Here is a 25,990-nt window from a genome sequence, read left to right as displayed (position 1 = left end):
TACTGTGGATCTCACCTGTTGAATGATAATGTTGCCAATTAGTTTGAATTTAATGCAGTAAAAAAATTGTTGTTTCCAGAAATATTCAGATATTTTTAGCAACACCACAATGTAAAAATACTAAGTTACAAGTCCTTCATTTAAAATTTGACTTAAAGGGACAGTTCACCTCAAAAACAAAAAATACATATTCTCATATTTTTCCTCTTACCTGTAGTGCTATTTATCAGTCGAGATAGTTTTGGTGTGAGTTGCTGAGTCATGTTCAAATGTATTTGAAAAAAATTACAGCAAAGTCTCTTTCCAGAAATCATGGCCCGGTGTGAGCAGTTTCATGTAGGGACTATTTTCTTTCTACCGAACTACACCTGCCAACTGTATCACCGCGTAGAAGGATCAACGGGCTCATGCTCACTCACATCAAAACAATCTTGATTGATAATAGCACTGCAGGTAAGAGGAATACATGTTTGTCTAGAAATGCAAACTAAAATAACTTTATAAAAGAGGGACTTTTGACAATGCATCATATTTTAGACACTGATTAAATGGCTTGTATGAACATTTTTTGTCTGCAAAGTAACTATAGCTGTCAGATAAAAACATTTGCCTGAAGAAGCATAAAACAAAAACACTCAAGTACTTAAATAAAGTACCCGAGTAATTCAGTCTTGAATGGTAATGCATACAAAAGACTTGTTTGAAAATGAGCTGCACTTTAGCCTTTGATGAAAACCTGCCCACACTGACAGGAAGTTAACAACAACTCCAAGCTTGTCGGGGCTGAAAAGCTTGGACTAAAAGGTACAGACTGTAATGTATCAAAATGCACTGCTCGAGTCACACCATAATTGAATACTTTGAATACTTTGCTTTTGTAAGACGGACTTGAAAAGATTATTGTAGTAACTTGAAGAAACAGTAGAAACAGACCTTCTGATTGCTGTAGAAGGTGTCCAGGTCCTCCAGAGGGGTGGACACCAGGCGGGGAGGGATGTCTCCATAGATGAAGGGGAGAGATTTCCCCGCCTCCAGGTCACTGTTGGGCTTGGGCCCATTTTCATCGTCTGTGTCAATACGGCGATCCGGCCGTGGTCTCCGGGCCTCCTCCTCGGTGATGCGCCTCTCGATGGCGCACAGCGACTCGGGGACGAAGGGGCGGAAGCTGTCAGGTCCGGGCGGTACAAGCAGCTGTGCCATCTTGTCATCCTGCTCCTTCAGAGGGCAGCGAGGGGCTCAGCTGGGGCGGGGAGCTGCAATGAGAAGGGAAAAGGGTTAGCACCCAGGGCCCGGCTTCTGAAAATAGTTGGTACATACTTGTGGAGGTTATCTTCCTGGATCATGCTGTAAGTTGGAAACCCCACCAGGACACAGCTGGTGAAGCCAGCCCCAGTGTGTGCCTCTCATGTACTGACATTACATCCCAGTCACTGCGCAGAGCATCCTATGTTAAAATATAATTAGCCTGCTTGCTTTTCGTGGCTGTAAACAGAACTTTCAGCCCTAAATCCATTGTCCTTATTGTAGCAATACACAGACAGAAGAGAAAGGACAGGGAGAGAGAGAGTAGAGAGATGAAGAGAGAGAGAGAGAGAGAGAGAGAGAGAGAGAGAGAGAGAGAGAGAGAGAGAGAGAGAGAGAGAGAGAGAGAGTAGAGAGATGAAGAGAGAGAGAGAGAGAGAGAGAGAGAGAGAGAGTGAGTGAGTGAGAGATGAGAGAAGAGAGAGAGTGAGTGAGAGAGAGAGTAGAGAGATGAAGAGAGAGAGAGAGAGAGAGTGAGTGAGTGAGTGAGAGAGAAAGAGAGAGTGAGTGAGTGAGAGAGAGTGAGAGAGCGAGAGAGAGAGAGAGCGAGAGAGAGTGAGAGAGAGAGAGAGTAAATTCTAAATATATTTAACACTATTATGTAGTGCTCTGATTTATAAATATATTCTATTTAAAGTAATTTCTTTAGGATCCTCATTAGTCATTACCGCAGCAACAACTACTCTTCCTGGGTAAAGACATAAAAGACAAGACATCACATTCTTGTCCACAATATCAACACAACCAAATGTCTCTCACGTTCATAATGTCACAACAAAAGTACATGATTAAATCTAATAATAGATGTAGTACAAAAGGTATATAAAAGTATCTGTAACTGCACAATACAAATTGTGTACCGTTACAAAGAAGTTAGCAGCACAAATATATTCAACCTTCACATACTGAGTATCATGTGGAGCCTAAACTGGTTTCTTTCTCAATAATGGCTCTTATTCATTTTTACTGATCCTGATCCTGATCTGAGTTAAATGTAGTGGTGGTTTGTTCCAGTTCCAAATAGCCCTATAATTCTTTGATTATGAAACAGTAGCCTCATGTTGTTGTTATTCTCTGCTCCGATGGGCCCACATGTTTGGAGAGTGCAACGCACAGTAAGGAGATTGATCAAAAGCACACAAGTTATTTTCTAATTGTATTACCAGTATTATTAATAGGCTGATATTCATACCAAAATAGGCTTTATATCATGATTTAATCAGACATGCAGCAGTACCATAAAGGAGTGATCCTTTGTTTCATAACCACATTTTCCCGTCACTGCGGCGATTCAACTGTACATGAGTCTGATGAAGCTCCTTAGATTGAGTTATTCTGTGTGAATCATTTACCTGTACACGGTTAGCAACATGTGCTGAGTTCAGCGCAACAGGCTGATAGGCGTGCGAGTCAGGTCACACTATGGGGAACGCAAATGAAACGGCAGAGCTTGAAGACCCCTGCAGGTTTCCAGTCAGACAGGAAATCAACGGGCTGTACTCTCCGGGCCTCCTGTCTGAAGAACAACGCCAACGTTGTAGGGTGTGGGAATTAGACATGCATCCAACAAGAGGTTTTTTTTATCGTTGTACCAAACTTGTACCGAACTGTGCCTCCTAAACCGGGTTATGAACCGGACTGTGACTATCGTGTACACACTGAGCAAACTGTATTTACTGTATACTGGTGGGATTCCTTCCTGCAGGGGATTTATGACACAAGCATATGGATGGACATAAAGGAGCCCAATACAGAAATGCATGTGAGAGGCTGGAGGAGAAAGAAAACAAAGTGAGCACATTTCACATGCAAATGGAGTGACTACTATCAATTCGAGTGCATAACACAAAAGGTGCTGTCTGACGACAAGCAGTTACATCAGAATCATCGTGTGGGAACATTGTTTCTATTCTTTGAAGCAGGATAAAAACTGTGCCGTGTGTCACGCTGACCTCTGGCTAGAACGTTTCAATCAAAGCAGTGAGAGGTCTCAGGTAGGGTGCAGGAGGGGGTCAGTAGGGGGTCTGACATTGGCGACACGCCTTCAGCTGATTCACAGGGACACAGAAATAGCCAGATACAGTATGTACCGCATGAGAAAAATCCAAGAAAAAGACTCTCGAGGGAACATACATCTTGCCACTCTGACCCGTTTATTGCTCTGTCTAAATCTACTTATTGATGCTTCAAGGGGAAAGTGCTTTCTGGAGAGTGTCCTTTAATTGCATAATTAATTGATGGACGGCCTAACATTAGAAATACATTTACTTTCGTCACAATAGCTTCCAGTAGAAAACAAATGTAGTTAATTATTAAGTAATTATTGATTTTCTATGATTCCACCTGTTAAACCATCCACCACCCTTCACACCCTGAAGCCCAGAGTAATCCCGCAGGAATCAGCGGGAAGGCACACAGACATCTTCCCAAAAAACTGGTAACACTATCCTGGCCCAGAAAACAGGAAGCAAAATCAAAAGTTATGTCTCCTTTAGTCGTCAGCTTTTCTTCCCTTTTCCAAATGGAAATGGAGGAACAGAGACCGCCCTACAACCTATTTTTCTTTCCATTTTAAAAAGTAAAGGTAGAGCAAGAGACAGTTTTAAGCTATTTTGACATTCATCCCACGCCTGAGTAGCAAACAACTCAAGGAAAGGTCTGGAACACAGTGTCAAGACAGTGATGCTGAGCCGTGACCTAAATAAGGGGTTCTACCAGTTCAAGGCTTTATGTCATTCATTCACAAACGCTCAGTTTACACCTGTCTGAAACCAAACTTCTGTTCCAGATCAAAAACTGCTCACTTATTTTCATGTAACCAACGTGACCTCACGATAAACGTAGAGGGAAATATAACCTGTGCAGGTCACTCACTAACACGTTGCATCATGTTTGTTATCCCCACAGTGCCAAGATAGCTGTTTACAGTCTGAACTGACAGATATCTGCTGTAATTACCACTGAAAAGTCATATGGCTCATAAACTCCAATCAGCCAATAACAGCATCCATTATTCCTGGAGTGGAGGCTCATTAGAAATTCACAGTAGATCGAAAATGTTGTGTTTCTAAGAATTAATCAAACATAAACTGTAGATTAATTGGAGCTTCTCCCAAAGGGACATCTTATAAAACAGACCTGCTTGTGTCCTAAAGACTGCCCCGGGACCCACTGCAATCTGGTTCACATACAGACTTCAGTGTTCTACATGAGTACGGCATTTTAAGAATTCTTAAGACATTTTTTGTACACTGACATTGACGCTTTCCCACGAGACAAAAGGAGTAATGGGTATTTATCGGCTCCAGCTCCAAGCTTTTCGCCCCTTTTCCTGCACGTTGCTATGATGCACGTTTAAGTGAATACCTAATAAAATCAATAGAGATTTGGACAATTATTAACGTACAAAACATACAATTAATATGCTCTACTCAAAGCCACCAGACTCCATTGACAGAAACAGTCATTTTCCCTCGCTGATTGTAGGGAAAATTGATTGATTCACACACTTCATTCATTCGACATGAACAAGATAAAACTCATCATCGTCAGTCTTTCCACTGTTCAGACAATCACCAACTCTGATTTGAAAGAAAGTATAATAAGTAACATATAAAAAAAGAGTTAACCACTGTGACAATTTCTCTGGCCTCCTTTATGCTTTATGCCTCAGTCTTGTTTTCCAATGGCCACAAAATAATACAAAGCTTCTAAATGACTCATGCTCTAGATCAGTGGTCCCCAAACTAAGGCCCGCGGGCCGGATACGGCCCACCTCCACATTTGGCCCGGCTCCCTGAACAATACCAGAGACGCATTATGATTTTTTTTTCAGTCTGGCCTCGCGAATCCTAGACTAGCCCCTGTCAAATAGAACGGAATAATGGCGAAAAGGTTAGGTAAGAGAAAAATTGATTCAGAATGCAGGGTATTTAACCTGCAGTGGTCAAACGATTCTTTTTTTGTTCAATGCAAAGAAAAGGCTGTTTGTCTCATCTGTCAAGAGGCGGTGGCGGTATTCAAAGAATACAATCTGAGCCGACACTATGAACCCTATCACAAAGACAAGTATGATAACTTGCAAGGCCAAATGCGAGCAGACAAACTCTCAAAGCTATAAAGTGGACTGTTAGCTCAGCAGAATACATTTGTACGCCAAGCTCAGCTGAACCAGTCATCCGTTTGAGCCAGCTTTCAGGTTGCTCAACTGATAACAAGCAGCGGTAAACCTTTCACTGATGGAGTTTGTCAAGAAATGTTTGAATGCTGTCACGGAAGAGGTGTGTTCCGAGAAGAAAGATGTCTTTAATGCCGTGAGTCTGTCGGCGAGTACAATCACCAGACGCATTGAAGAAATCGGGGGTAATGTATATGCCCAGCTGCAGCAGAAGACGAAAGAATTTGACTTTTTTTCATTAGCACTGGATGAGAGCACGGACGTGCAAGACACAGCGCAGCTGCTCATTTTTATTCGTGGAGTTAGCGCAAACTTTGAGATGTGCGAGGAGCTGGCAGCCCTCCAAAGTCTCAAAGGGACTACAGCGGGGGAGGATGCCAAACCATGGAAGAGTTGGACCTAGACTGGTCAAAGCTTGCCAGCATCACGACTGACGGGGCTCCTAGTATGGTGGGCGCGTCTCGGGGTCTAATAGGACGCATGAACCGGGAGATGGAAGAACGGGGTCTCACCGCCCCGCTACAAGTCCACTGCCTAATTCAACAGCAAGCACTGTGCTGCAAAGTGTTGAAGTGGGATTCTGTCATGAAGGTTGTGGTGTCATGCATAAACTTCATCAGAGCAAAGGGACTTAAACAGGCAGTTCCAACAATTCCTGTCTGAACTGGAGCCTGCGCACGGCGATGTGCTGTACTACACAGAGGTCCTATGGTTCAGCCGGGGCAGAGTTGAGGCGTTTTTACGAGCTGCTACCCGAAATTAACGCATTTCTTCATTCAAAAGACAAAACGGTCCCAGAGCTGATCGACCCAGAATGGAAATGGCACCTCGCATTTTTAACAGACGTGACAGAAATGCTGAACAGCCTTAACTTGCAGCTACAAGGCCAGGGGGAACTCATTTGCGACATGTATTCTCACATAAAAGCATTTGAGGTGAAACTTGCGCTGCTTTTGGAACAAGTGAAACTTTATTTTTTCTGTGAAGAACCCAGAGAGGGTTATTTGGTTATTATTTATTTCACAAATAGTATTATTTATTTCCTGACTTTCTATTCTGTGAAGATCCCAGAAAGGGTTATTAATATTTGGTTATGTGTGGCTTTCTGGAAAACAATAAATGTTTACGTTTAGGCACCCCTGCGATCGTCACACTTTTTCTGTTACAAACTGACCCCGGCCCCCATCAGAGAAGGGAAAAGTTATGTGGCCCTCACAGGAAAAAGTTTGGGGACCCCTGCTCTAGATCCTGTTGGCAGTGTCAGTAGAGCAGTTATAGGATCTAGGATCCAGAAGTGCATTAGAGCAGTGTTGTTGTTGTTGTTGTTGTTGTTGTTGTTGTTGTGATAATAGTGGTCATGAAGTGATCCCTTCCTAAGATCATTTCCTGGTGCAAATTAAACATGTAAACAAGTAACTCTTTTTAGTACATAATTCCCGCTGTGTACTATCCCTCAACAAAAACTCCACAGTCTGGAGAAGCACAAAGAGACACCTAAAAGTCTATAACGACATCTAATTTTAGCTTCAGCTGAATGGACAGTGTGCTGAGGAGCTAGCAAATACTGTCTTAACGTATGCATGGGCATGTGAGTATTGTTTTAACATAGACTTTATAAATGAGAAACCTGCGCTTTAATTTAGGGTACCTATCACAACAAGTATACTTCTCCACCGCTGTAATGGCTCCTTTAAGTGCCCTTAAGCAAATCACTGCTGTCACTGTCCATGGTGCTAAAGAGGGAGAGCAGCTGCCTGTATGAGACAACAACATACACCATCTATAGAGGGCTCTTGACCTACACATTTGTTTTCTGCTCGCTATATCTACCTGAGTCACAGTCACATCTCATCTGAATGACTACAATTTCAGCTGGCATGGTGTCAAAAGGGCGCCGCTGCGCATGGTGCTTATAGAGGAGCACTGGAAAACAACGGTTGCCTAAGAAAACAGAGAAATGGAAACCTACATGTTACTTATGAGACATGTTGAATGTGTTGAACTACGTGTCTGTAACATTCATATACACTGTCTATACACATATATACTCTCTATAGCGAGTTTATCGTGACCTTAAAGCACTTTGAGGACGTGTTTCATCTCTTGTGGTAGGCTACCTGTAATAAGATAAATGACGTTACTCTATATTAGCTGTACTAGTTTTCTTATCAACTAACGGCTGCAGATAGAGACTGACACGGAAGTATGAAGCTAAGTAGCTTGTGAGGCTAATTATAAATGAGAAATAAAGAACGATACCTTAATTGTGTCGGTTTCAAAACGAGCCGAGGGGGCCGCAGCTGTCGCCATGTTGGTGATGTATCCGCGGTATCGCAGAGACTCCGAAAATCGACACTTTTTGTATTTTCCACAAACGACAGCCTGTTGAATCGGCAGCGGCTGTCATGTCTTCACCCACACCTCCTCGAGATACACCACCCGCAGCGCGACGACACCCAGGAGCGAAAAATAACCAGAAAGGCGAAGGCACGTACTGACTAGCGACCGGACGAGGCTTTGAACCGCTTCAGGGGCAGCAGACAGCCATTAACATCCCCCGGGAACCAGAGGTGCCTAAACTGAGGTCCAGGGGCCACATGGTGTCCTTGAAATGTGGTTGAAATGGCTCCACGCAAACCCAGACGTGCTATAGTTTAATCATTTCCTATGTTATACTTGTCCTTAAACAATTTAACACCAACACTAAGTGCCCTGACAATAGGGGTCGAAATCTTATCAAATGGGAAATATGTAAAAAAAACAAAACAATAAGTGTGTTTGGGCTCGCTGACGTTTAGGTTTACAAGACCGTGAATAACTGAATGAGTCTGGGCGTGTCGTCAGATGTGTTTACAGAGAGCAACTGGTTTACCAAAAATAGAAATGGACCTTTGTGTTTTCTTGTGGTTTATATATGAAACCTCTGTAAATATAAGCCCTTCTTGCATCACATGCTATTAATAGGAAACATTTCCCTAACAAATGAGCCTGTAGCTATGAGCTATTCCCTCCCAGCACATGCTTAGATTTGAAGCCCATTTTGTTTGTCAGGGAGGTTAATTCCTTCATTTTGTTCGATTGGAAATAAAGGAATATTTGCACCTTGTGCTCAGACAGTCCATAATCGGGCTATAATACGCCAATTACAAAACACCACCAGTGAAATGGTCGTCTCTGTGAAGTGAAAACTACATTTCTGCGTAATTAAAACGACAGTATGACAGAGAACAACCCCTAAAATACATGTAACATTGTGGGCCTATCACGCGCGCAACAAGCGGATGAAGATCAAAGATATGTCTAACTGTCTTATACGTTGTTCTTATAGCGTCTAATTCACACGTTACACTTTAAATTGCTAAAGTTGTATTGTCACGGCGAAGAAATACAATTTAAAGCCGATAATATTGCAGAGGATATGTGCTGTCACATCAATCAAACTGAGAGACCCTTCTTCAAAGATCTGGATACTCACCACCATTACGGTGCCCAGCAGGTGGGGACCCTGAAGGTAGATCCCATATCCGAAAGAATAATCCTTTATTTAAGCGGATAGCGTTTCAATTTCAGATTTAAATGCTTGTCTGTTTTTGTAAAATTCCGTTCGCGGGGTTGATGGATTATCATTTAATAAGCGCTCCTTTGATTTCTTTTTTTAGCCGCCCTTGCTTGCCATGGAGAAATCAATCCGCGCTTCCGGTTGGATAGACCGGGAATGAATGCCTTTATAGGTGTGACTATCGCAACATGCCCTGAATGTACACTTCTAGAAAATATCACAGCGACAAGTGAAGGAAAGCATCAGAAACCTGTTGTCAGCTGTTATAAGACAACCATACAATTCAAAAAACGTATGCGTTTTTTAAAGGGAGACTGGATAAATGAATAGGCTACTTTGTATTAACTTGTTTTACATGCACAGTTCAGATTATTTTGGTAGCTGCTTGTCCTATAATTATTACTTCCTTAAGTGTATCATTCATGTCATTTACTATTAAATCATTGTTCTTTTTAAAAGTTGCCTCATTTTTATTATTACAGTTGTTTTAGCCTACATTGTTTTGTTTGAGCTTTTTCAGCAGTGGATATTTGTTTAATAATGGAAACCAAACTTAAGGAAAGAGCCTTAACCGATTTGTCAAAGTTAATTTTTTTATAGTATCTTTTTCATAATTTATCTATATTATGTTTTTTACTTTTGCAGTACAATACCTGTATTTTTATTTCCTCTTAATATGTTTATTTATGCAACAAATTCCTTGTAAGTAAAAACCATATTCTGATTCTTCTGATTCCAGTTTTTTTTTTACTGACAGATTACAATTTTTTTACTTTCTAGAACTTTCTTCAGTTTGAGGAAGCCTGTGGAGGCCACATTGGTGTACAGACATCAGTGTCAGAACTGCCTCTACATTCTTCTTGTACATTCATACCATCTGCTGGACAGTTGTTAAAATTACATCCTGACATGTAAAGTTTCTATTCTGTAGTTGGGATAAAAATTGTGAATTGTTGATTTGTTGTATGATTGTATTGTAGGTAATGGAAAGCAAAAATGTGGACACACTGGGACCTCTAACATGGCGAACACAGCCATCAATATAAACAACTATAGATCATTTATAGGAATGGATTGCATAGTTGTGTGATTCAATAGGTGGGCTATCTCCATTTAGGAAGTGAAATTGAGGGTAAACTCCATCCCTCAGGGAGTCACAGTTAGCAGAGATGGACACACCCGTAAACTCGATGTAGCATGTCACTCTCACTTTCACTTCACCATGTGAACAGAACTACAAACTCCTTTAAACACACTTTTACAAGCAGGCCTTAATGGGATTTGTTTCATCGTATTTATTGTTTTATTGCTGAATCTTATAATTTCCTGCTTTGTCAATCTTTGTCTTACTGCAGTCAAGGGTGTTACTTCCACAGGGAAAGGTAGGACACTTACTTTTCAATCTGATTCTCTATTTTTACAGTTTCAGGTTGATTTCGTCATTAAAATCTCTCTGGAGACAGTCAGAGCTGCACAAATCCAGACAATGGATGAACAGAGGTTTAATGGATCTATGAGAAAATAAAAAATAATTAAAACTATATATACACACTTTAAAATCCTTGTAATTGTACATTAAAAAATGTAGCTTTCTAACACTGCGGTTTGACAGTCAGTGTACTTGCATTCATGCCATCACAACACGAATTATACACATTTGGAGATAATGAGTTCACTCATCACTTGAAAATGTAATACAAATATTTATGGTTTACAGTCAGGATATAAATATAAAATACTGCTGAAAACACACACAGAGCTGCCATATGTGCAATCGTTCCCTAGTTGTATTCCACCAGTGTGAACAAAAGCTGAGTTTCGCATCTTGGCAGCTCTCTGTGACATTGCTGCATGTTTCATTAGAAGCAAAGTGATGAATTTGGATGCCTTGTTCAAACAGCAGGATGTCAGTACTACGTTGTCTGGGCACAGACATGCAAAAGTCCACACCACCTTTCATACATGGGAGAAGAAAACAAAGACTTTAGAGTTGTTAAGCATCTCTTTGTGGCTGTTGTGTGTCTCTTTGTGGTTGTTTTGTGTCTCTTTGTGGTTGTTGTGTGTCTCATTGTGGTTGTTTAGTGTGTCTTTGTGGTTGTTGTGTGTCTCTTTTTGTCTCTTTGTGGTTGCTTTGTGTCTCTTTGTGGTTGTTGTGTTTCTCTTTGTGATTGTTTAGTGTCTCTTTGTGGTTGTTCTGTGTCTCTTTGTGTTTGTTTTGTGTCTCTTTGTGGTTGTTGTGTGTCTCTTTGTGGTTGTTTTGTGTCGATTTGTGGTTATTGTGTGTCTCTTAGTGGTTGTTTAGTGTGTCTTTGTGGTTGTTGTGTGTCTCTTTGTGGTTGCTTTGTGTCTCTTGGTGGTTGTTATGTGTCTCTTTGTGGTTGTTGTGTGTCTCTTTGTGGTTGTTTAGTGTCTCTTTGTGGTCATTTTGTAATTATTTTTTAATTGTTTTGGTCTTTTTGTAGTAATTTTACATCTCTTTGTTGTCATTTTGTGTCTTTTTTACTTGTTTTGGTTTACAGTGAAGCTGGAAAACAGCAAAAACAGACAATTCACAAGTTTATGTACTGTATCTCCAGACTGAAAAACAGATCATAGATCAAGCAGTAGCCTACACATTGTGTACACTGCTGGGTAAAAACTTCCTGAGTTTACATGAATCTATTAAAAAATAGAGTGAGCCTGTTGAGTAGAGGATAACACAAGGAAATGAATTCATGCTGTTGCCATCTTGATTTCCTTTTGACAGGAAAAATAAAGCTTGAGTGTCACGCCATCACACATAGCTGGTCTAGGGTGGAAATCCTGCTATAGGCCGAGGCTAAATCCACCTCTGTCCTCTAGTGGATGCATTTCTTCCATTTCAAGTGATGATACAGAGCGACGGACTGGATGGTGTGACTAACAGGCTTTCTGTTCCTCTGTTAGTCATCAAAAGCAGTTCATTAACCTCGACAGACACACGGTGATCTGTTTACTGCGGCCAGCAACGACACAATCCCATTGAGTTCCAACTAACAGACTTCAGAATGAGATTACAAGATTACAGTAGGTGTGAGCATGTGTTCCCTGGGCTTCATTTGATTAAAACTCACACTTAACTGCCTGGTACTGTTCACTTACTGTATGCTGATTAATCAAGAGCTTTGCATGATACTACTGAGGTCTGTAGTATTTGTCATTCATTAAAGTATGCTAACAAATGATCTCTGTAAGGACGGATTCACTAATTACATTAATACAAACTCTGAATCAGAGCTGAAGTTAAATAACTGTCCTATGATTACTCTATCCTACATACAGTGCAAGTAAGTGCTGTAAAGATAAATCAGAGTGACACTCTACATGAGATTTAATGGGAGGACTATAATTATCTAATAGTTTAAGACTCTAAATATGATATTTTAGATTCAAAGTGCAAAGTCGGAAAAACAGATGCAACCATTAGGTTACCTTCACTTCCAATTAATCTAAAATTATGTACCTGAATAATATAAGATTATAATCTTAACATGGTGGTGGCTAAAAATAGAAACACCCAGAGTACATTAAACTGAAATGTCTCTCATTGTGTCTGCTGGAAACTGTGCAGCTCATGAAACTAGCAGCAATGCTGTTCTCTCTTTCCGGGTTATGTTTGTTTTTGAGGTATCACAAATATGTTTCAAAATCCAAGGAAGTTCACGTAAGGAAGAGGTCGGGGTGGGGGGTGGAGGGGTCAAACTAAGACAGGACTTTCACCCTGGAGACTGTTTGTCTCGCACTCGAAAAGAAAAGTCAACGTTGACTTATTTTAATTTACGCAGATATCTGAAATAACGCAACAAACATACGTATTTAAAGCCAAACCATTATCTTTCTACTAAACTTAACCAAGTACTACATGTTGCCTTAACATAACCCAGTAGTTTTGTTGCATTTTGTTTCAATATACAACGTTAACCACGTGTTTAAACCTCGAAGCGTAATTGAGAATGCAGTTTAGTTGTATGGGAATGTAATTTCGTAGGAAACAGGGGTGAATAATGCTGTTGTTCATGTAATGTCACAATAAACGATAAGCTCCTGCCTTAGATATTTGTGCATTGTTAGATATTTCAAATATGTGACGTTTACTGCAATGGTTCCCAACGTCTACTTACATGATCCATACTTCTCAGACAGTTTTATTTAGATACATTGGGCCTGAAGAGGTCAAATTAGCCAGTGGTTCACAAGAAAAAATGCAAATTAGAGGAAAGTCAAATTTTCTATCTAATCGTCTTGTGGTACATTTATATCGTAAGCACTTGTGGGGGTCCCGACCCCTAGGTTGGGAACCACTGGTTTAATGCATTCCGGGAGCTATTTTTGGTCTACACTGTCCCGCAACTTGCTTTAACTACTTCTACAAAATTTCGAAGAAGAACTTAAAAGCCCCGAGAGGACTGACATGAACATTGAGCTCCGCATTGTGAGGTGGAGGGAGGGATAGTGACAGAGCGGGCTGAGCAGGAGCAGGACGGTGTGATTTTCCAGTGGAGCAAAAACTCTCTTGTGAAAAACTGAAAGCCCAATATTATGGCTGCATTTAACTCTGTACTACAGTCAGAGGAGATACTGCTATTTCTGCCTCTTTGATACACATCTCCGAGCAGGATAATGGATATAAGTAATGATAAAGCCAGATCCTACAGAGAGGATATGTGGATTTGAGGCCTTTTTTTTTATATAAATTGAACAGAATACTCTTTTAATGTGGTTAGGGAAGAGCTTTCACCATTCAGACTGGTTCACCTGGTTACCCGTGCAAATCCACTAACTAAACACCACCAACTCCCACAAAGTATTCACACAGTACACACACAAACACAGACATGCAAAGTGCTGTCACATGACTGGGCAGGGCCTGTAGGTGTGGCAGCTTGTCTGCTAAACAAGGATTAGAGGGGAAAGAACCTCTCTCTTCTTCAACTTCCCTCCTCCTGCCATTTAATAATACAGAAGAGAACGTTGACAGAGAATGGGAAGAGTCTGTGGACACAGGTAAGTGTAAAAAGCTATGGGTGCATATATAATCAATTAAGAGTCTCTGAATGTGAGAGCATGGAGAGACGCAGCCTTTTAAAAGTACTAATCCCTCTTACTGGAGAAACAGTGTAAGCTTATTTGGAACTCAGCATTACTGCTTGAACAACATGGCTGAAGACAGACAGACATGGATATCATGGATACATTGTTTGTTGATAAGGACAGCTTTTTATGGTATCATTTTAATATTTATCTAATAGATGTTGACTATAGAGCAGGCTCAGTTTATCAGACAAATTGAAGTGAAGATTGTTTCTCTCTTTCTATCAATGATAGTGTTGATATACTGTAGCTCTTTTTTATATATAGTTATTTAGCTTACTTGAATATTTGTATTTATCAGTTTCTGTATGTTGTTTTTGCTGTTTTACAAGTCTAAAAAACTAAATAATGTACAGAAAGAAATACTTGTATTTAGAAGAACTAGTAGGAATAAGCATAAGGATAGAAACAAATACATGTAAAGAAAATAGGTTGTTTCATTATAATTACATAAACAAGCAAATTAGTCAATTACACAGCTAAATAAATTATAAATAAAGAGACCTGACAAATATCAAATACTACATATTACATTTCTAAATGTAGCTACAATACGTTTAAACAAAATGTAAACTATGCCTGAACTTAAATATATTAACAAGCGACTGCAGAAATGTTGTTCTGTGTAGTCAGCTCCCCTTACATATGCGCGCGTGTCAGTGTCCGCGCGATGAGGGAACAGTGGCACGCGCGTGTTGATGAACAGATACACACAGCTGTTTTGTTGGCACGCTCCGGTGAACTCCTAGCTTAAAATACATCGAGGGCGTTGACTTTAATCAAACTGTTTAAAGAGGCTATGTAATGATAAAGAAGCACAAAGGGTCAAAGGTGAAGACAGACGCTGGTTAAACTCCTGGACGGAGCAGAGCAGAGCAGTGTCCTGACTGAAGAGCGGAGGCGACCGTCGGAAGTTACGCTGCAATTCTTTAGTGAAACTCAGCTAAGTTGCAAACGTTGACATTCGTTGTTGTAATTCAGGTTTCAACGACACTTTGGATACTTGTGTAGGGAAATAGTTCGTTTGGCGGAGTTGGACAGTCACGTTTGAGGAAGAGGCTTTTCAGGTAACCGTTGACATTTGACACACTATTTATTTTTCCCTGGCTTGGCACGTGAATTAGGTAGCTTACAATGTTAGAGATACATTTAAGGATTTATTTGTTCCAGTACTACGAACAAAGTACTCAGGTTTATATTACCTTGCAATAAAGATGAATGTAGAAGCATGGCATCAATGGTGAGTAGAACAGTCTGATGCACGAGCTCAAACTGTTGATTACTGCCTTAATCAATGGACAGAAACATATTTAACACTTTCGATAATCGTTTAACAATAAAATTCAACTTTAAAGTGAATTCTCTTAAATGTATTTTCTATCTTTTATATAAAATATATATATTTGAGTTTTAAACAGTTGGCTGGACAAAATAAGCATTATGAACTTGTTCTCAGGAAAATACCTTTGGGCATTTTGCATCTATTTTCAGATACTTTTGAGACCAAATGATTAATCAAGAACACAAAATTCATTGATAATGCATTCCTATGGCAGCCCTACAGTGAATATGTTTTAAGGTGTACCTACTGTATGGGAGTTAGGCCTTCAAATGTCAGTGTTGAAATGTTTTCGAGCAGCTGTAAGACATTTCACACTGGCACCCTGTCACTGGCTGTATGGTGAACAGCATAACTCTCTTAGACATCATCTAGGTGTGTGAGGTCATACGAGGTATGTTTTTCCACTAACCCTAATTACTGAAATACTGATTACCTTTCAGGAGATTTACCTGACATTGGGATCGGCATCAGATCTGGAGAGGCTTTTGAGTGCTCTTGAGGTCCATTGAGATGGATGAGCAGGAGAATCCACTCGACAGAGACTTCTCTCTGTCTGTCGTTCTGCCAGGGGGGTTGGAGAAGAACGCCACAGTGCATGGGAGGTAGGCCTTATTACAAGCTGTCTACAGATCTTCTGTGCAAATTAACCAAAGGCAGCATGGCTTCTTAATTCTTAAATTGGATGTTAATGTCACTTTTTTGTTGCCCTGGACCTGTCCCAGTCCCAGTCCCAGTCCCATGCTAGCTTAGACCTGCATTATGGGAAATGTAGGATCCAGTATTCCAGGAGCTTGAAACATACTAAGGGGCTGAAATCAGAATAGTATCCGCCTCAGTTGCATTGATTTTAACTCACTTTTTTTGTATCTGTCTCCGTCAAATCCGTTTAAATAGTTTTATTGCTAATGTTTGGTTTATTCCCTCTTTGGAAAGTTCTATGTTTTTGATAAACTTGCACCTGCCTACTATAATATGAGAAGTGTGAATTTCATAACATTGCAAGATCATAAGATGTATCCGTCATTAACGGTCCTTTGTTTTCTTTGTATCTTCTCCTCTTAATAGTAAACCAGTGATTGACTTACTGGTGACCCTTTGTGCAAGTTACCATCTGAACCCGTCAGACTACACTGTTGAGGTTCTCTCACCCAACAAGAACAACATCAGCTTCAAACCAAACTCTCCTATCGGCTCACTGGAAGCGGAGAGTATTGTGCTGAAGCCCAAAGGGATGGAAGAAAAGATCAGGAGGCCGTACATGCCCGAGGTAAAAAAAACTTAAGCCATAACTAATATGAAATCAATACTTATCTTGGTGTCTTTAAAGTCGACTTTCATTCCATAGTTGCATACGATAGGCTTAAAATGTAATTTCTCTTTGCAGGCATCTGTACGTCTGTTGATCAACTACAATAAGTCCCATAAGACCGTGGTGCGAGTGAATCCCAGAGTGCCCCTTGAGATGCTGCTGCCAGCCGTGTGTGACAAGTGCGAGCTTCAAGTAGAAACGACTGTTTTACTGAGAGATTCTCAGTCTGTAGAGCCGCTGGACCTGAGCAAGACCTTAAACGAGCACGGGCTGAGGGAAGTGTTCGCCAAAGACACAGCTGCCAAGGAGCCTGACCACCAGCACCAAGATGCAGGTATGTTAGAGCACACTTTGATATGAAAGCCTCTGTTCCCATATACATGCATCATATATTTCAATACCTGGAGGTCATCATCTAGAAGAATCTTTAGGAGATGTTAAATTCCCATAATATACCTGCTCCTATATATATCTGTTCATACTGTAGAGTCTGAACTGATAATGGCATTGTTTTCCATCTGAATCAGCCGTCTCGCCAACAGAGGTCATCTCCCCACCTCCTCTACAAGGTAACACATTCATGCACACTCGGTATTATCCACACTTCCTGCTACATGCATACTGTTACTGATCAAGATCTTTTATTATCACACAGACGTGCCAAAGAAGGAGAAGAAACAGAAGGACACTGCAGGATTCCTCAGCTTGTTCAGAAGAAGGAAGAAAAAAGCTGAAATGGTACATTATGTTGTCAGCTTGTGGGAGATCTGTGAAACCTACACCGTCTTAAACCTTTCTCTGCTTCTGACCAAATGTTAACGTTTCGCTCGTCGTAGGAAGGGGCGAGGAGTGCCCCAGCTTCTCCTACGAGCAACAAACATGTGGGAGTCAGCATGAATGTGCGGGGTGTTTCCTCTTCCAGCACCCTGCCAGCAGATATGCCCAAGAGGAGACGAGCCCCTCAGCCGCCCATGGGTGCATCACAGAGCATCCCAAACAACCTCGGCACCTGTCATGTAGGAGAATCACAGGTGGGTCGCGAAGTCTTCTTCTTCTGCTCGTTCTTCTTCTTCTGCTCGTTCTTCTTCTGCTCGTTCTTCTTACTTTTTTTGTTGGTCTGTTGAATCCTTTTCACACATGCAGTCGATCCCTGGGATCTATATTCAGTTTCCCCATGTTTCTCATGTTCTTCTTCTGTCTCTTGATCTATTCCTTCATTACTATGGTTCTGTGTGTGAAAAGGCGCCAGATGAATGTAGTGCATGTGTGAGATCTGATAATGACTCCCCGTGCCTGAAAGGGTATCTCAGTAATGGGAACTATACAGGCTTTTAAATTGGCAGACATTTTGGTAATAACACCTCTCAGTGTCTCTCAAACGATGAAGAAAGACTTAAATAAATGTGATGTCATTTAATGTCATTGTCTCTCTGTAGAGGTCGGCAGAATCCACCTTAAGGAGCACCAAGCGGAGGGCCCCACCCCCTCCCTGTGCAAACATCCACCAGGAGGTTAAAGGTAAAACCTTCATTGATGATTGATCACCTTTGAGCTTTAGTGATTGACATTTAAAATAAGGGCTACTGATATTAGCCTGCCAGCCCAGTAACATGCGTGCTAATTGTGGCTATTTAAAAGGTATAATATACACATTTGGGTTAGTACCGTTTCATAATGGCTTTCTGTTTATTTTGCCTGATATTTTCTGATTATAGAGCATTATTGAAATAGTAGAATCTATGAAATATGTCCCAATTGACCTTTTTTACAGTAATTCAGTGGAAATCAAAAGGCTTTTAATGTGGGGTGAATTCTTGTATCTGCCAAATCCTCGCGGCTTCAGCCAGCGCTACACGAGGTCAAGAGAGATTGAAGTTAAATCAAGATTAAAATGTCAAAGCGAATAGAAGATTTAGCTCTTAAATCCAGCGCAAAACGCAGCTTTTATCAGTCGGAACAATTTAACCCTGTTCAGGGCAATTAAAGTGACCCGTGGCGCGTTGTTCATTGAACATACTGGCTGCAGTCTAAATCCCTCTATTGTCCAAGCTTTCACTCCCCTGTATTAGTCTGTCTGATATGCTTTGTCCACCTGGGTTCAGCTTCTCTCTGTGCTCGGCTCCTTTTCCTTTCAGCTGCCTAAATGGACAGTGACCATTCTGTTTTTAGACGTAGCTCATTAGGTATCTGTAATTATGTCAGAAACACTTCATTGTGCACTCGGGTGGCATAGGTTTAAAAAAAAAAAAAAAAAAAAAAAAAGGCCCAAAATGAAAGAAAAGTGCAGTGTAAACTTTCAGTGTTGTAATTATCTGACTAAATTGCCCTCAGCAGTGTCAGAGTTTTGGCTCACTCCCTTGTTTTCTTTTAGCTGTAATAGTGCAACACACTGCTGAGTTGGTATCAATCCTCGGCTGAAAAAACAACTCCCATCCGAGAGTTGACGATCACATTCTTGATCCTGTCCTCCTACACTTAAATAATTGCGGCCTGTGAAAGTTCAAAAGGGCATTTTTGCGTTTTTTTGTTTTTTTTGCATCGTTTTCGTCCTGAAGTTGTGTTTGTTGGAAAGCTTCAGACTGAGCATTGTTGCCCTAAAGCCAAGCTTTTTCTCCTCCCTGCTTACAGACTGTGTTACCTGAAGGGGGTGATTGAGGGCTGCTGCTATCTCCTCCTTTTCCTCTCTTCCTTCCACCATCCCTATCCCTCCTGTCCGTCCTCCTGCGCTGACCTCTTCTTCCTCCTTCCCATCTTAGTGGCTTTTATGGATGTCTGTCACTGTTGCCTGCTGCACTTAAATACTATTTATTTTTCTGTGTTTTTATTATGTCTGCTTATCTGTTTTGTTTTTTTTGTGGAAATTCTGTAACTTTTCTTTTTATCTTTTTTCTTTTTCTGTGTTTTTCTTTTCAATGGATTACATTTTGTAACCTAATTTCTGTGCCTTTTGACTTCTAAACAGAAACCAGATCAACATTAGTATTTGTTAAATTAATCTAGAAACGTATTTTTTTCCAGACCCATTTTTGTAAAATAAACCCATAAATGTTCTTTCCCAAAATCATGTTTTTTATGTTACGTTCTCATGTCTTTCTCTACTTTTTATAGTCCTACTTATCATATATATGAATGTTTTTAATATATTTATGTTTCATTATGATTCTTTCATTCTGATTTTTCGTTTTACAAGTTTATATGCAAGCTTTATTCATTTTTAATTAGTATTTCTCATATATAATAATAAAATTGGGAAGAATACATTTTACTTTGACATTTGAATTCATTTAAAAAATATGTTTTGGTCTCTGAATGGTCAAATAAAAGGGATTTTAAGGGTAAAAAAGAAAATAATTAACGCTAAGAATTGAGTCACTGTTCTTATTAGCCCAGTATTCCCTGCGTTTCTTAATCCATGTGTTTGGTATATTTAAACGATAAATATTGCTATTTTCTGTGCAGAACTTCCATTGGAAATGTAGCGATTTCTTTAGAGATGTTTCTTAAAGACTTCTCTGTGGCTAAAACATTTTAAGACCCTTAATTAAGACCCTGAATTTGAATATTTTAGCTTTTCCTCTTTTTCCAGCGACTGCAGACTCCCTGAACACTGTGGAGGAGCTGAGAGAAATCAATGAGTCAGTCTCTGTAAACCTGTCACTGCCCTCATCTTCATCACCACATCCACGTTCATCCTCATTCTCCTCACGACCATCATTTGCTCATCTCCATGACGTGGCTGACCCATATCTGCCTTCATTTCGAGGCAAAGACTTCTCTGACGCCCGCTGTGCTCTTGCCAAAGTCCTGACGTCGTCTATTTCCAAAGGAGCGCTGGTCAAGCGTTTGAGGAACTCTGCCACCTTCCCAAAGTTCAACAACGGCTCCTCCTTTATGTCCTCGACTCCGAGGTGTTCAGATAACGGTGTGTTCTTCGCAGAACTTGAATCTGTTCTAACATCCAACCACCCCACTGAGGATGAGTGGGAGGATCCCGTACAGAGGAAAGGAATGACCACGTTCAAAGTGGTTCCCCCCATGAAAGAGAAGTGCCACGATCCAGAACTCACCACTGGCCAGATAACAGTAGAAGATAACCCTGAGAGTGAAGAGGATCCATGTTCTCCGGACACATCAGAGAATGAAACACCTTTGCAGAGTCCAGAACCTTCTCAAACATCTTTGCAGAGTCCAGAACCTTCTCAAACACCTTTGCAGAGTCCAGAACCTTCTCAAACATCTTTGCAGAGTCCAGAACCTTCTCAAACACCTTTGCAGAGTCCAGAACCTTCTCAAACATCTTTGCAGAGTCCAGAACCTTCTCAAACACCTTTGCAGAGTCCAGAACCTTCTCAAACATCTTTGCAGAGTCCAGAACCTTCTCAAACACCTTTGCAGAGTCCAGAACCTTCTCAAACACCCTTTCAGAGTCCAGAACCTTCTTCTCAGGAGAGTCAAGCTTCTGACAGGCCATCTTCTCCTCCACCTCTGCGTGATTTAAACGATCAGGATAGTCCAGGCTCTCCTCTCTCTGAGGTCAAAAATCAGACGGAGGAGGATAAACCTGAAGTCACGTCTGAGGTGACTCTAGCAGCACCGTCAGACTTCCCTGATGGAGAACTTCCCAGTGATGGTCAGAGCCTTCAAAGTCCCAGTGGACCGTCTGAAAGTACCGACATGGACCATGAACCATACACTGAAATGGAGGAGAAAGTAGTACAAGAAGAGGAAGGAGTAGAGGACTGTTTCCCTCCCCCTCCTCCACCTGTCTTCTTTGATGAAAACATAGAGGTGATGGAGGAGAGAGGAGACTCTTCTCAGCCGACAAGTCCTTCCTCTAACGGGCGAGCCGACTCTTTCAGTGAGGACCGCCACAATGAGCCTGCTGAGTCTACAGCTGCACCAACACCTCTGGACGAGACAAGTGCCGCCCCATCCAGGTTTGCGGAGGCGGTAGCGTTGGCCGTGCAGAGGTCCCGTCTCCAGAGTCCCGGGAAAGGTTTAGACCCTCAGGCCCCCAGTGGGCCACACGGTACACTCCCCTCACCATCCAGGTCCACATACCAACACGGTGAGTTCCACTGACCACTGAGTTTTAACCATATAGAGTTTAGTGCTGTAGCTCTGTACCAAAAAGCATTTAAATTCTAAATCAACATTTGAATACTGCTTTTAAAATCTAAATAAATGTTTGTGTAGTCATTGTGTTTTTAAAGCCGGTATTTGTGCCACATAACGATTAGGCTGCACTAACATTATTAGTATTATATTTGTGCTGCGGGTTGTTTCTCATCTGTGTGATTCTAAACATTTCTAATAACTCAAAATGTATTGATAAAAGACGGATCTAATAATTTCCAAAATTCACAACAAGTTTTTCTCTAACAATATTATTTTTCGACAAATATGTTTATTGAAGTTTTAACATTACATAAAAACTTACTTTGCATTTAACACAACAGGCACACCTAAATAAAACACATGAAGGCTCTTTGAAGAAAAAGAAATTAGACAAGGTCCTGAAATCACATCTTTGCAGATGAAAAAGATAATCTGACACATAATAATAATAATAATAATAATAATAATAATTATTATTATTATTATTATTATTATTATTATTATTATTATTATTATTATTATTATTATTATTATTATTATTATTATTATATTAACCAAAGAATTAACAGTATTTCACTACAAGGCCTTAGCTAAATCTTCCCCCTCCAAAACATTCCTATCCTATCAATAGCTAAATATTCTGCTTATACATATTTGTTGGCATTTAGACTTTAAAAAGAAAAACGGTTTGCGCTCCTGCTTGCCGCACGCACTGACAAGTTCTATTTATTAAAGAAAATGTAATTAAAAAAGACAAATTTTATCCTAAGAATGACTTTATTCAAATTAAGGATTTTGTTCGAAGATTTTTGATATAATTCTTTTGGATGATGACTTCATGAAATATGACTACACTCATTCGAAAAGTTATTGGAAAACCTCAATAGAAGCTTTCAATGTATAAAAAAATAAAAAAATAAATAAAAAAGAATTGAGTTCAGGCCTAATACACTGGACAGAGATCCACTGACACAAACCCTCCCAGAGAATGAGATCATCAGAAAACCTATTTTCTCTAACAGATTCTTACGATCAGTCTCGGGTCCTAAATGAACACAATTCTTTGCCAAGTTCTAACAGTTTTGTTTATGACAAAAAATCAATTCAAACATAGAAAAAGAGCAAATAGACATTTTAGTTTTTAGTCTTTCTTGTCATTGGAAACAAACATGTATATTTCTGGACATTTGACTGTGTGTGACTGTTACGTCCTGCCTATAGAGGAAAGCTGTGATGTACATGTGTGTCTGTTTTGAATCTCTCTGCTGCAGGTGCCTGACTGTCTTCCTCACACATCTTTGAATAGAAGCCCCTGTTTAGTGTGAGGAATCGGAGCACGTGACCTCCACATAACTTCAACAAAAGTCATTTCTAAGTAGACGAACTGCATCAAGCAACAAACTTGACTTTTATGTTTTTTGCGTTTTTTCATTTTTGTGCAAAGACACCAGGTTGTCTCATTTTCTGTTGGACTTCATGTTCACACGTTGAACATAAACATTTTCTGTTGTCAGTAAGCCAAATGTACAGGACACGAGTTGTTGAACGGACAACGTCCTGTTTTTTTTTTTCTTTACTTCCTATTTGAATTTTCATTGAAGATGTGCCAAGGCGGACACGACGCTGACGTGAGAGCTTTTCTAGTTTTTGTTTGTGTAAAACAAAAGAAATGATGCACTCGTAATAATAGGCATATTGTATGTTTGTGCCAGTTATGTTTCTCCCTCAGGGTGTTCATCTTTATGCTTCATGAAGAACGCAGTAAAACTCATGAACTCCTTCAGACTGGCTTGCTGGTTAATCAGCAGGTGGCAGTAGAGCATTGTTTCTAAAGGAATATCCCGACAGCATCCATGTGAGGTCTTTTTCATCATGAGTTCTGGCGGATGGATCACAAGTGACACATTTTGTATCATTTTAATAATAAATAACAGTAAATATGTTTTCCCCTCATTGCTCAGGAGCGCGAATGAACTTATGTCAAACATTATTGTAACGTTTAAATGTCTTTTCTGAAGGCTGTCTCTGTCCACATCAATTTCAAGGATTTTCCCAGAATAAAAAAAAAACTACATGCACTATTTAATGACATCTGCATTTCCACAAGAACAAAAAAAATCCTTTTTGGAGCATTATTTATATGCCAAGCATCCCAACACCTTCCTCAATAAACTCAGTCCACTTTGCTCACATGCACACACTGTTATGTCTTTAACGGACCCATACCTCAGGGCAATACTGCATAGCTATACTTGGGTGCCAAAAGAATCCGCACTACTATATGTATTGATCCAGCCCTGGCCTTGGAGGAACAGCAAGGAGCTATGCGAGGTAGAGACCTAGCCAGAACCGCCTGTGGCTAAAGCTCCACGTTTGCCAGGCCTGGACTGAGTGGGCTAGCTTCAAGACTTTCTTTCTCTCTCTAACATCCTTGCTCCACCTGAGGAGAGAGGGAGAGAGGGAGAGCGAGGAGGACGGGTTGCTGGTGGATGATGGGAGGTGACCGTTGACCCTGTCGTGTTTCCGCGGCGCTCCCCCCAGAGGGAGCGCCCGGCCCTCAAGGGCACAGCCGTGTCACACTGCCGTTGTCATGGAGAATGCCATTACCGCCCCTAAGGGAGAGAGCCATGTCTAACGTTTTTTTTTTTTTTTTTTTTTTTTTTTTAAGTCTGTGGTAAAAGAAACACACACATGCTGGAGAGGAGCTCTTTTACTGCCCAAAGCAATGATATCCAATGTAAGTGACAACTCTGGCATTATCCTTTTTTTTAGCAGTGAAAGGTTGAATTTCAACCTGAGCAGCGATGTTCATGATTATGCAGACAAAAGAAAGCTGGATTTATAATGCAGTATAACATGAAATGCTACTCTGTCATGTACATTTAAGATCCAGCGCGTGACATGAGACGCTATCAGCACGGATGAACTTTTGAACAAAAAAATAAAAAACTAAAAAGACGTGGACACACAAAGAGGTTTTGTTGATAATTGTCTCAGGAGACGAGGTGGAGAGAGACGGGAAGAATCAGGCGATGCTAAATCCTGGAGGCGTCAGTCATGTGAGCACATCCGGGTTCAAACTAATGATGAGGAGGAGGATGAGGATGAACGCCACATCACTCAGTGAGTTACACTCAACAACAAGCAGAGTTTGTCCACTTTTTATTTTCCTCAAGCTCACGTCGTCTGTTACTTTTGAGTGAAGACGATATAATATAGACATGTATGATCGTATAGTAATTTGTGTTGATTCAGAATACCCCATTCCTGCCATGGGAACCTTTTTTTTTAATCATAAATAATATACACAAATATAATATAAAGAAATGACAGACATTTAATCAAGTAACAAATACATAATAAATGATAACAATAGAAGTTAATGTTAAAAAAACGTATTAAAAAGAGTATGTATAAAGAAACCCAACCTTGAATATGATTGAGAGACACGCAGTAGTCTAATGAGGTGCGTTGTTAGTTTGATAATCTCAAGGCCATTGTAATCATTGGACCAGCAGGGTTTCTTTATTAAGTAAATAACAGATTGGAAGCACCTGTGTCCTAAACCCAGCCAGGCAGGATACTCCCAGTGCACATGTAAAAAGAAAATGATGTAAGAGTTTGAAATCTATTAGTTTTTCAGCAGGTTTATTTGGGGGGGGGGGGGTTCGTTCAGCTCGTTGCAAACAGTTTGCCCGTCAAGGTCATTCGATCACCTCATCAGTTCTGGTGGAACGTAAAAGACTCAATTAATTTCTATAGAATTCATCTGTTGCACAAAGAGACTCTCTTGTGTAGGGCTGTTTGTCAGGAATTCTGGGTAAATTAAGACTTTAAAAAAACTACGGACTGACTGACTGCTCAGTTTCAGTTACGACCTCAACAAAAGCAGGTTTTCCTTTTTTGTTGTTGTTGTTGTTGCCACTGGTCAGCAGGTGTGACTGATTGTTACCATGGAAACATGGCACTTAGGTAACCTAGGGCAGGTGGCTAACTTTTTAGGCTTAAAATAAGTCAGTCTTTATATTTTTGAAACCTGCTAACTTAGTTCAGACTAATCTAAGAGCAAAACTG

General features: G+C 40.4%; 2 protein-coding genes across 3 annotated transcripts in view; one reads left to right on the top strand and one right to left on the bottom strand.

The window, feature by feature from the left end:
* Window positions 1–9,110, bottom strand: part of LOC115020686 (sodium channel protein type 2 subunit alpha-like) — a 36,015-nt gene extending 26,905 nt beyond the window's left edge. For both annotated transcript variants that reach the window (XM_029450630.1, XM_029450629.1), the window contains exons 1-2: window positions 8,955–9,110; window positions 934–1,253 (exon numbers count right to left, since the gene is read on the bottom strand). In XM_029450630.1, the coding sequence (XP_029306490.1) occupies window positions 934–1,200 (267 nt within the window). In that variant the 5' untranslated portion in view covers window positions 1,201–1,253; window positions 8,955–9,110. The remainder of the gene's footprint in view (window positions 1–933; window positions 1,254–8,954) is intronic.
* Window positions 9,111–14,825: 5,715 nt separating this feature from the next.
* On the top strand, window positions 14,826–24,562 carry LOC115016698 (cordon-bleu protein-like 1). Its single transcript, XM_029444677.1, has 10 exons — window positions 14,826–15,214; window positions 15,930–16,091; window positions 16,555–16,756; window positions 16,874–17,132; window positions 17,326–17,367; window positions 17,454–17,536; window positions 17,635–17,829; window positions 18,235–18,316; window positions 20,385–21,866; window positions 23,188–24,562. The coding sequence occupies exons 2-10, from the start codon at window positions 16,000–16,002 to the stop codon at window positions 23,193–23,195; spliced, it is 2,445 nt and encodes an 814-aa protein (XP_029300537.1). The 5' UTR covers window positions 14,826–15,214; window positions 15,930–15,999; the 3' UTR covers window positions 23,196–24,562.
* Window positions 24,563–25,990: the final 1,428 nt, after the last annotated feature.

Source organism: Cottoperca gobio, chromosome 2 (assembly GCF_900634415.1).
Source record: "Cottoperca gobio chromosome 2, fCotGob3.1, whole genome shotgun sequence".
NCBI lineage: Eukaryota > Metazoa > Chordata > Actinopteri > Perciformes > Bovichtidae > Cottoperca > Cottoperca gobio.
Note: the sequence above shows the minus strand (reverse complement) of the source record. Positions and strands in the feature narration are given on the sequence as shown.

What these genes read in the sequence shown, in the direction of transcription:
- LOC115016698 (XM_029444677.1), top strand. Translation starts at nt 16,000, where the DNA reads ATGGATGAGCAGGAGAATCCACTCGACAGAGACTTCTCTCTGTCTGTC. An exon ending in AACGCCACAGTGCATGGGAG is followed by an intron (nt 16,092 to 16,554) that starts GTAGGCCTTATT and finishes TCCTCTTAATAG; the next exon opens with TAAACCAGTGATTGACTTAC. An exon ending in GGAAGAAAAAAGCTGAAATG is followed by an intron (nt 17,537 to 17,634) that starts GTACATTATGTT and finishes CGCTCGTCGTAG; the next exon opens with GAAGGGGCGAGGAGTGCCCC.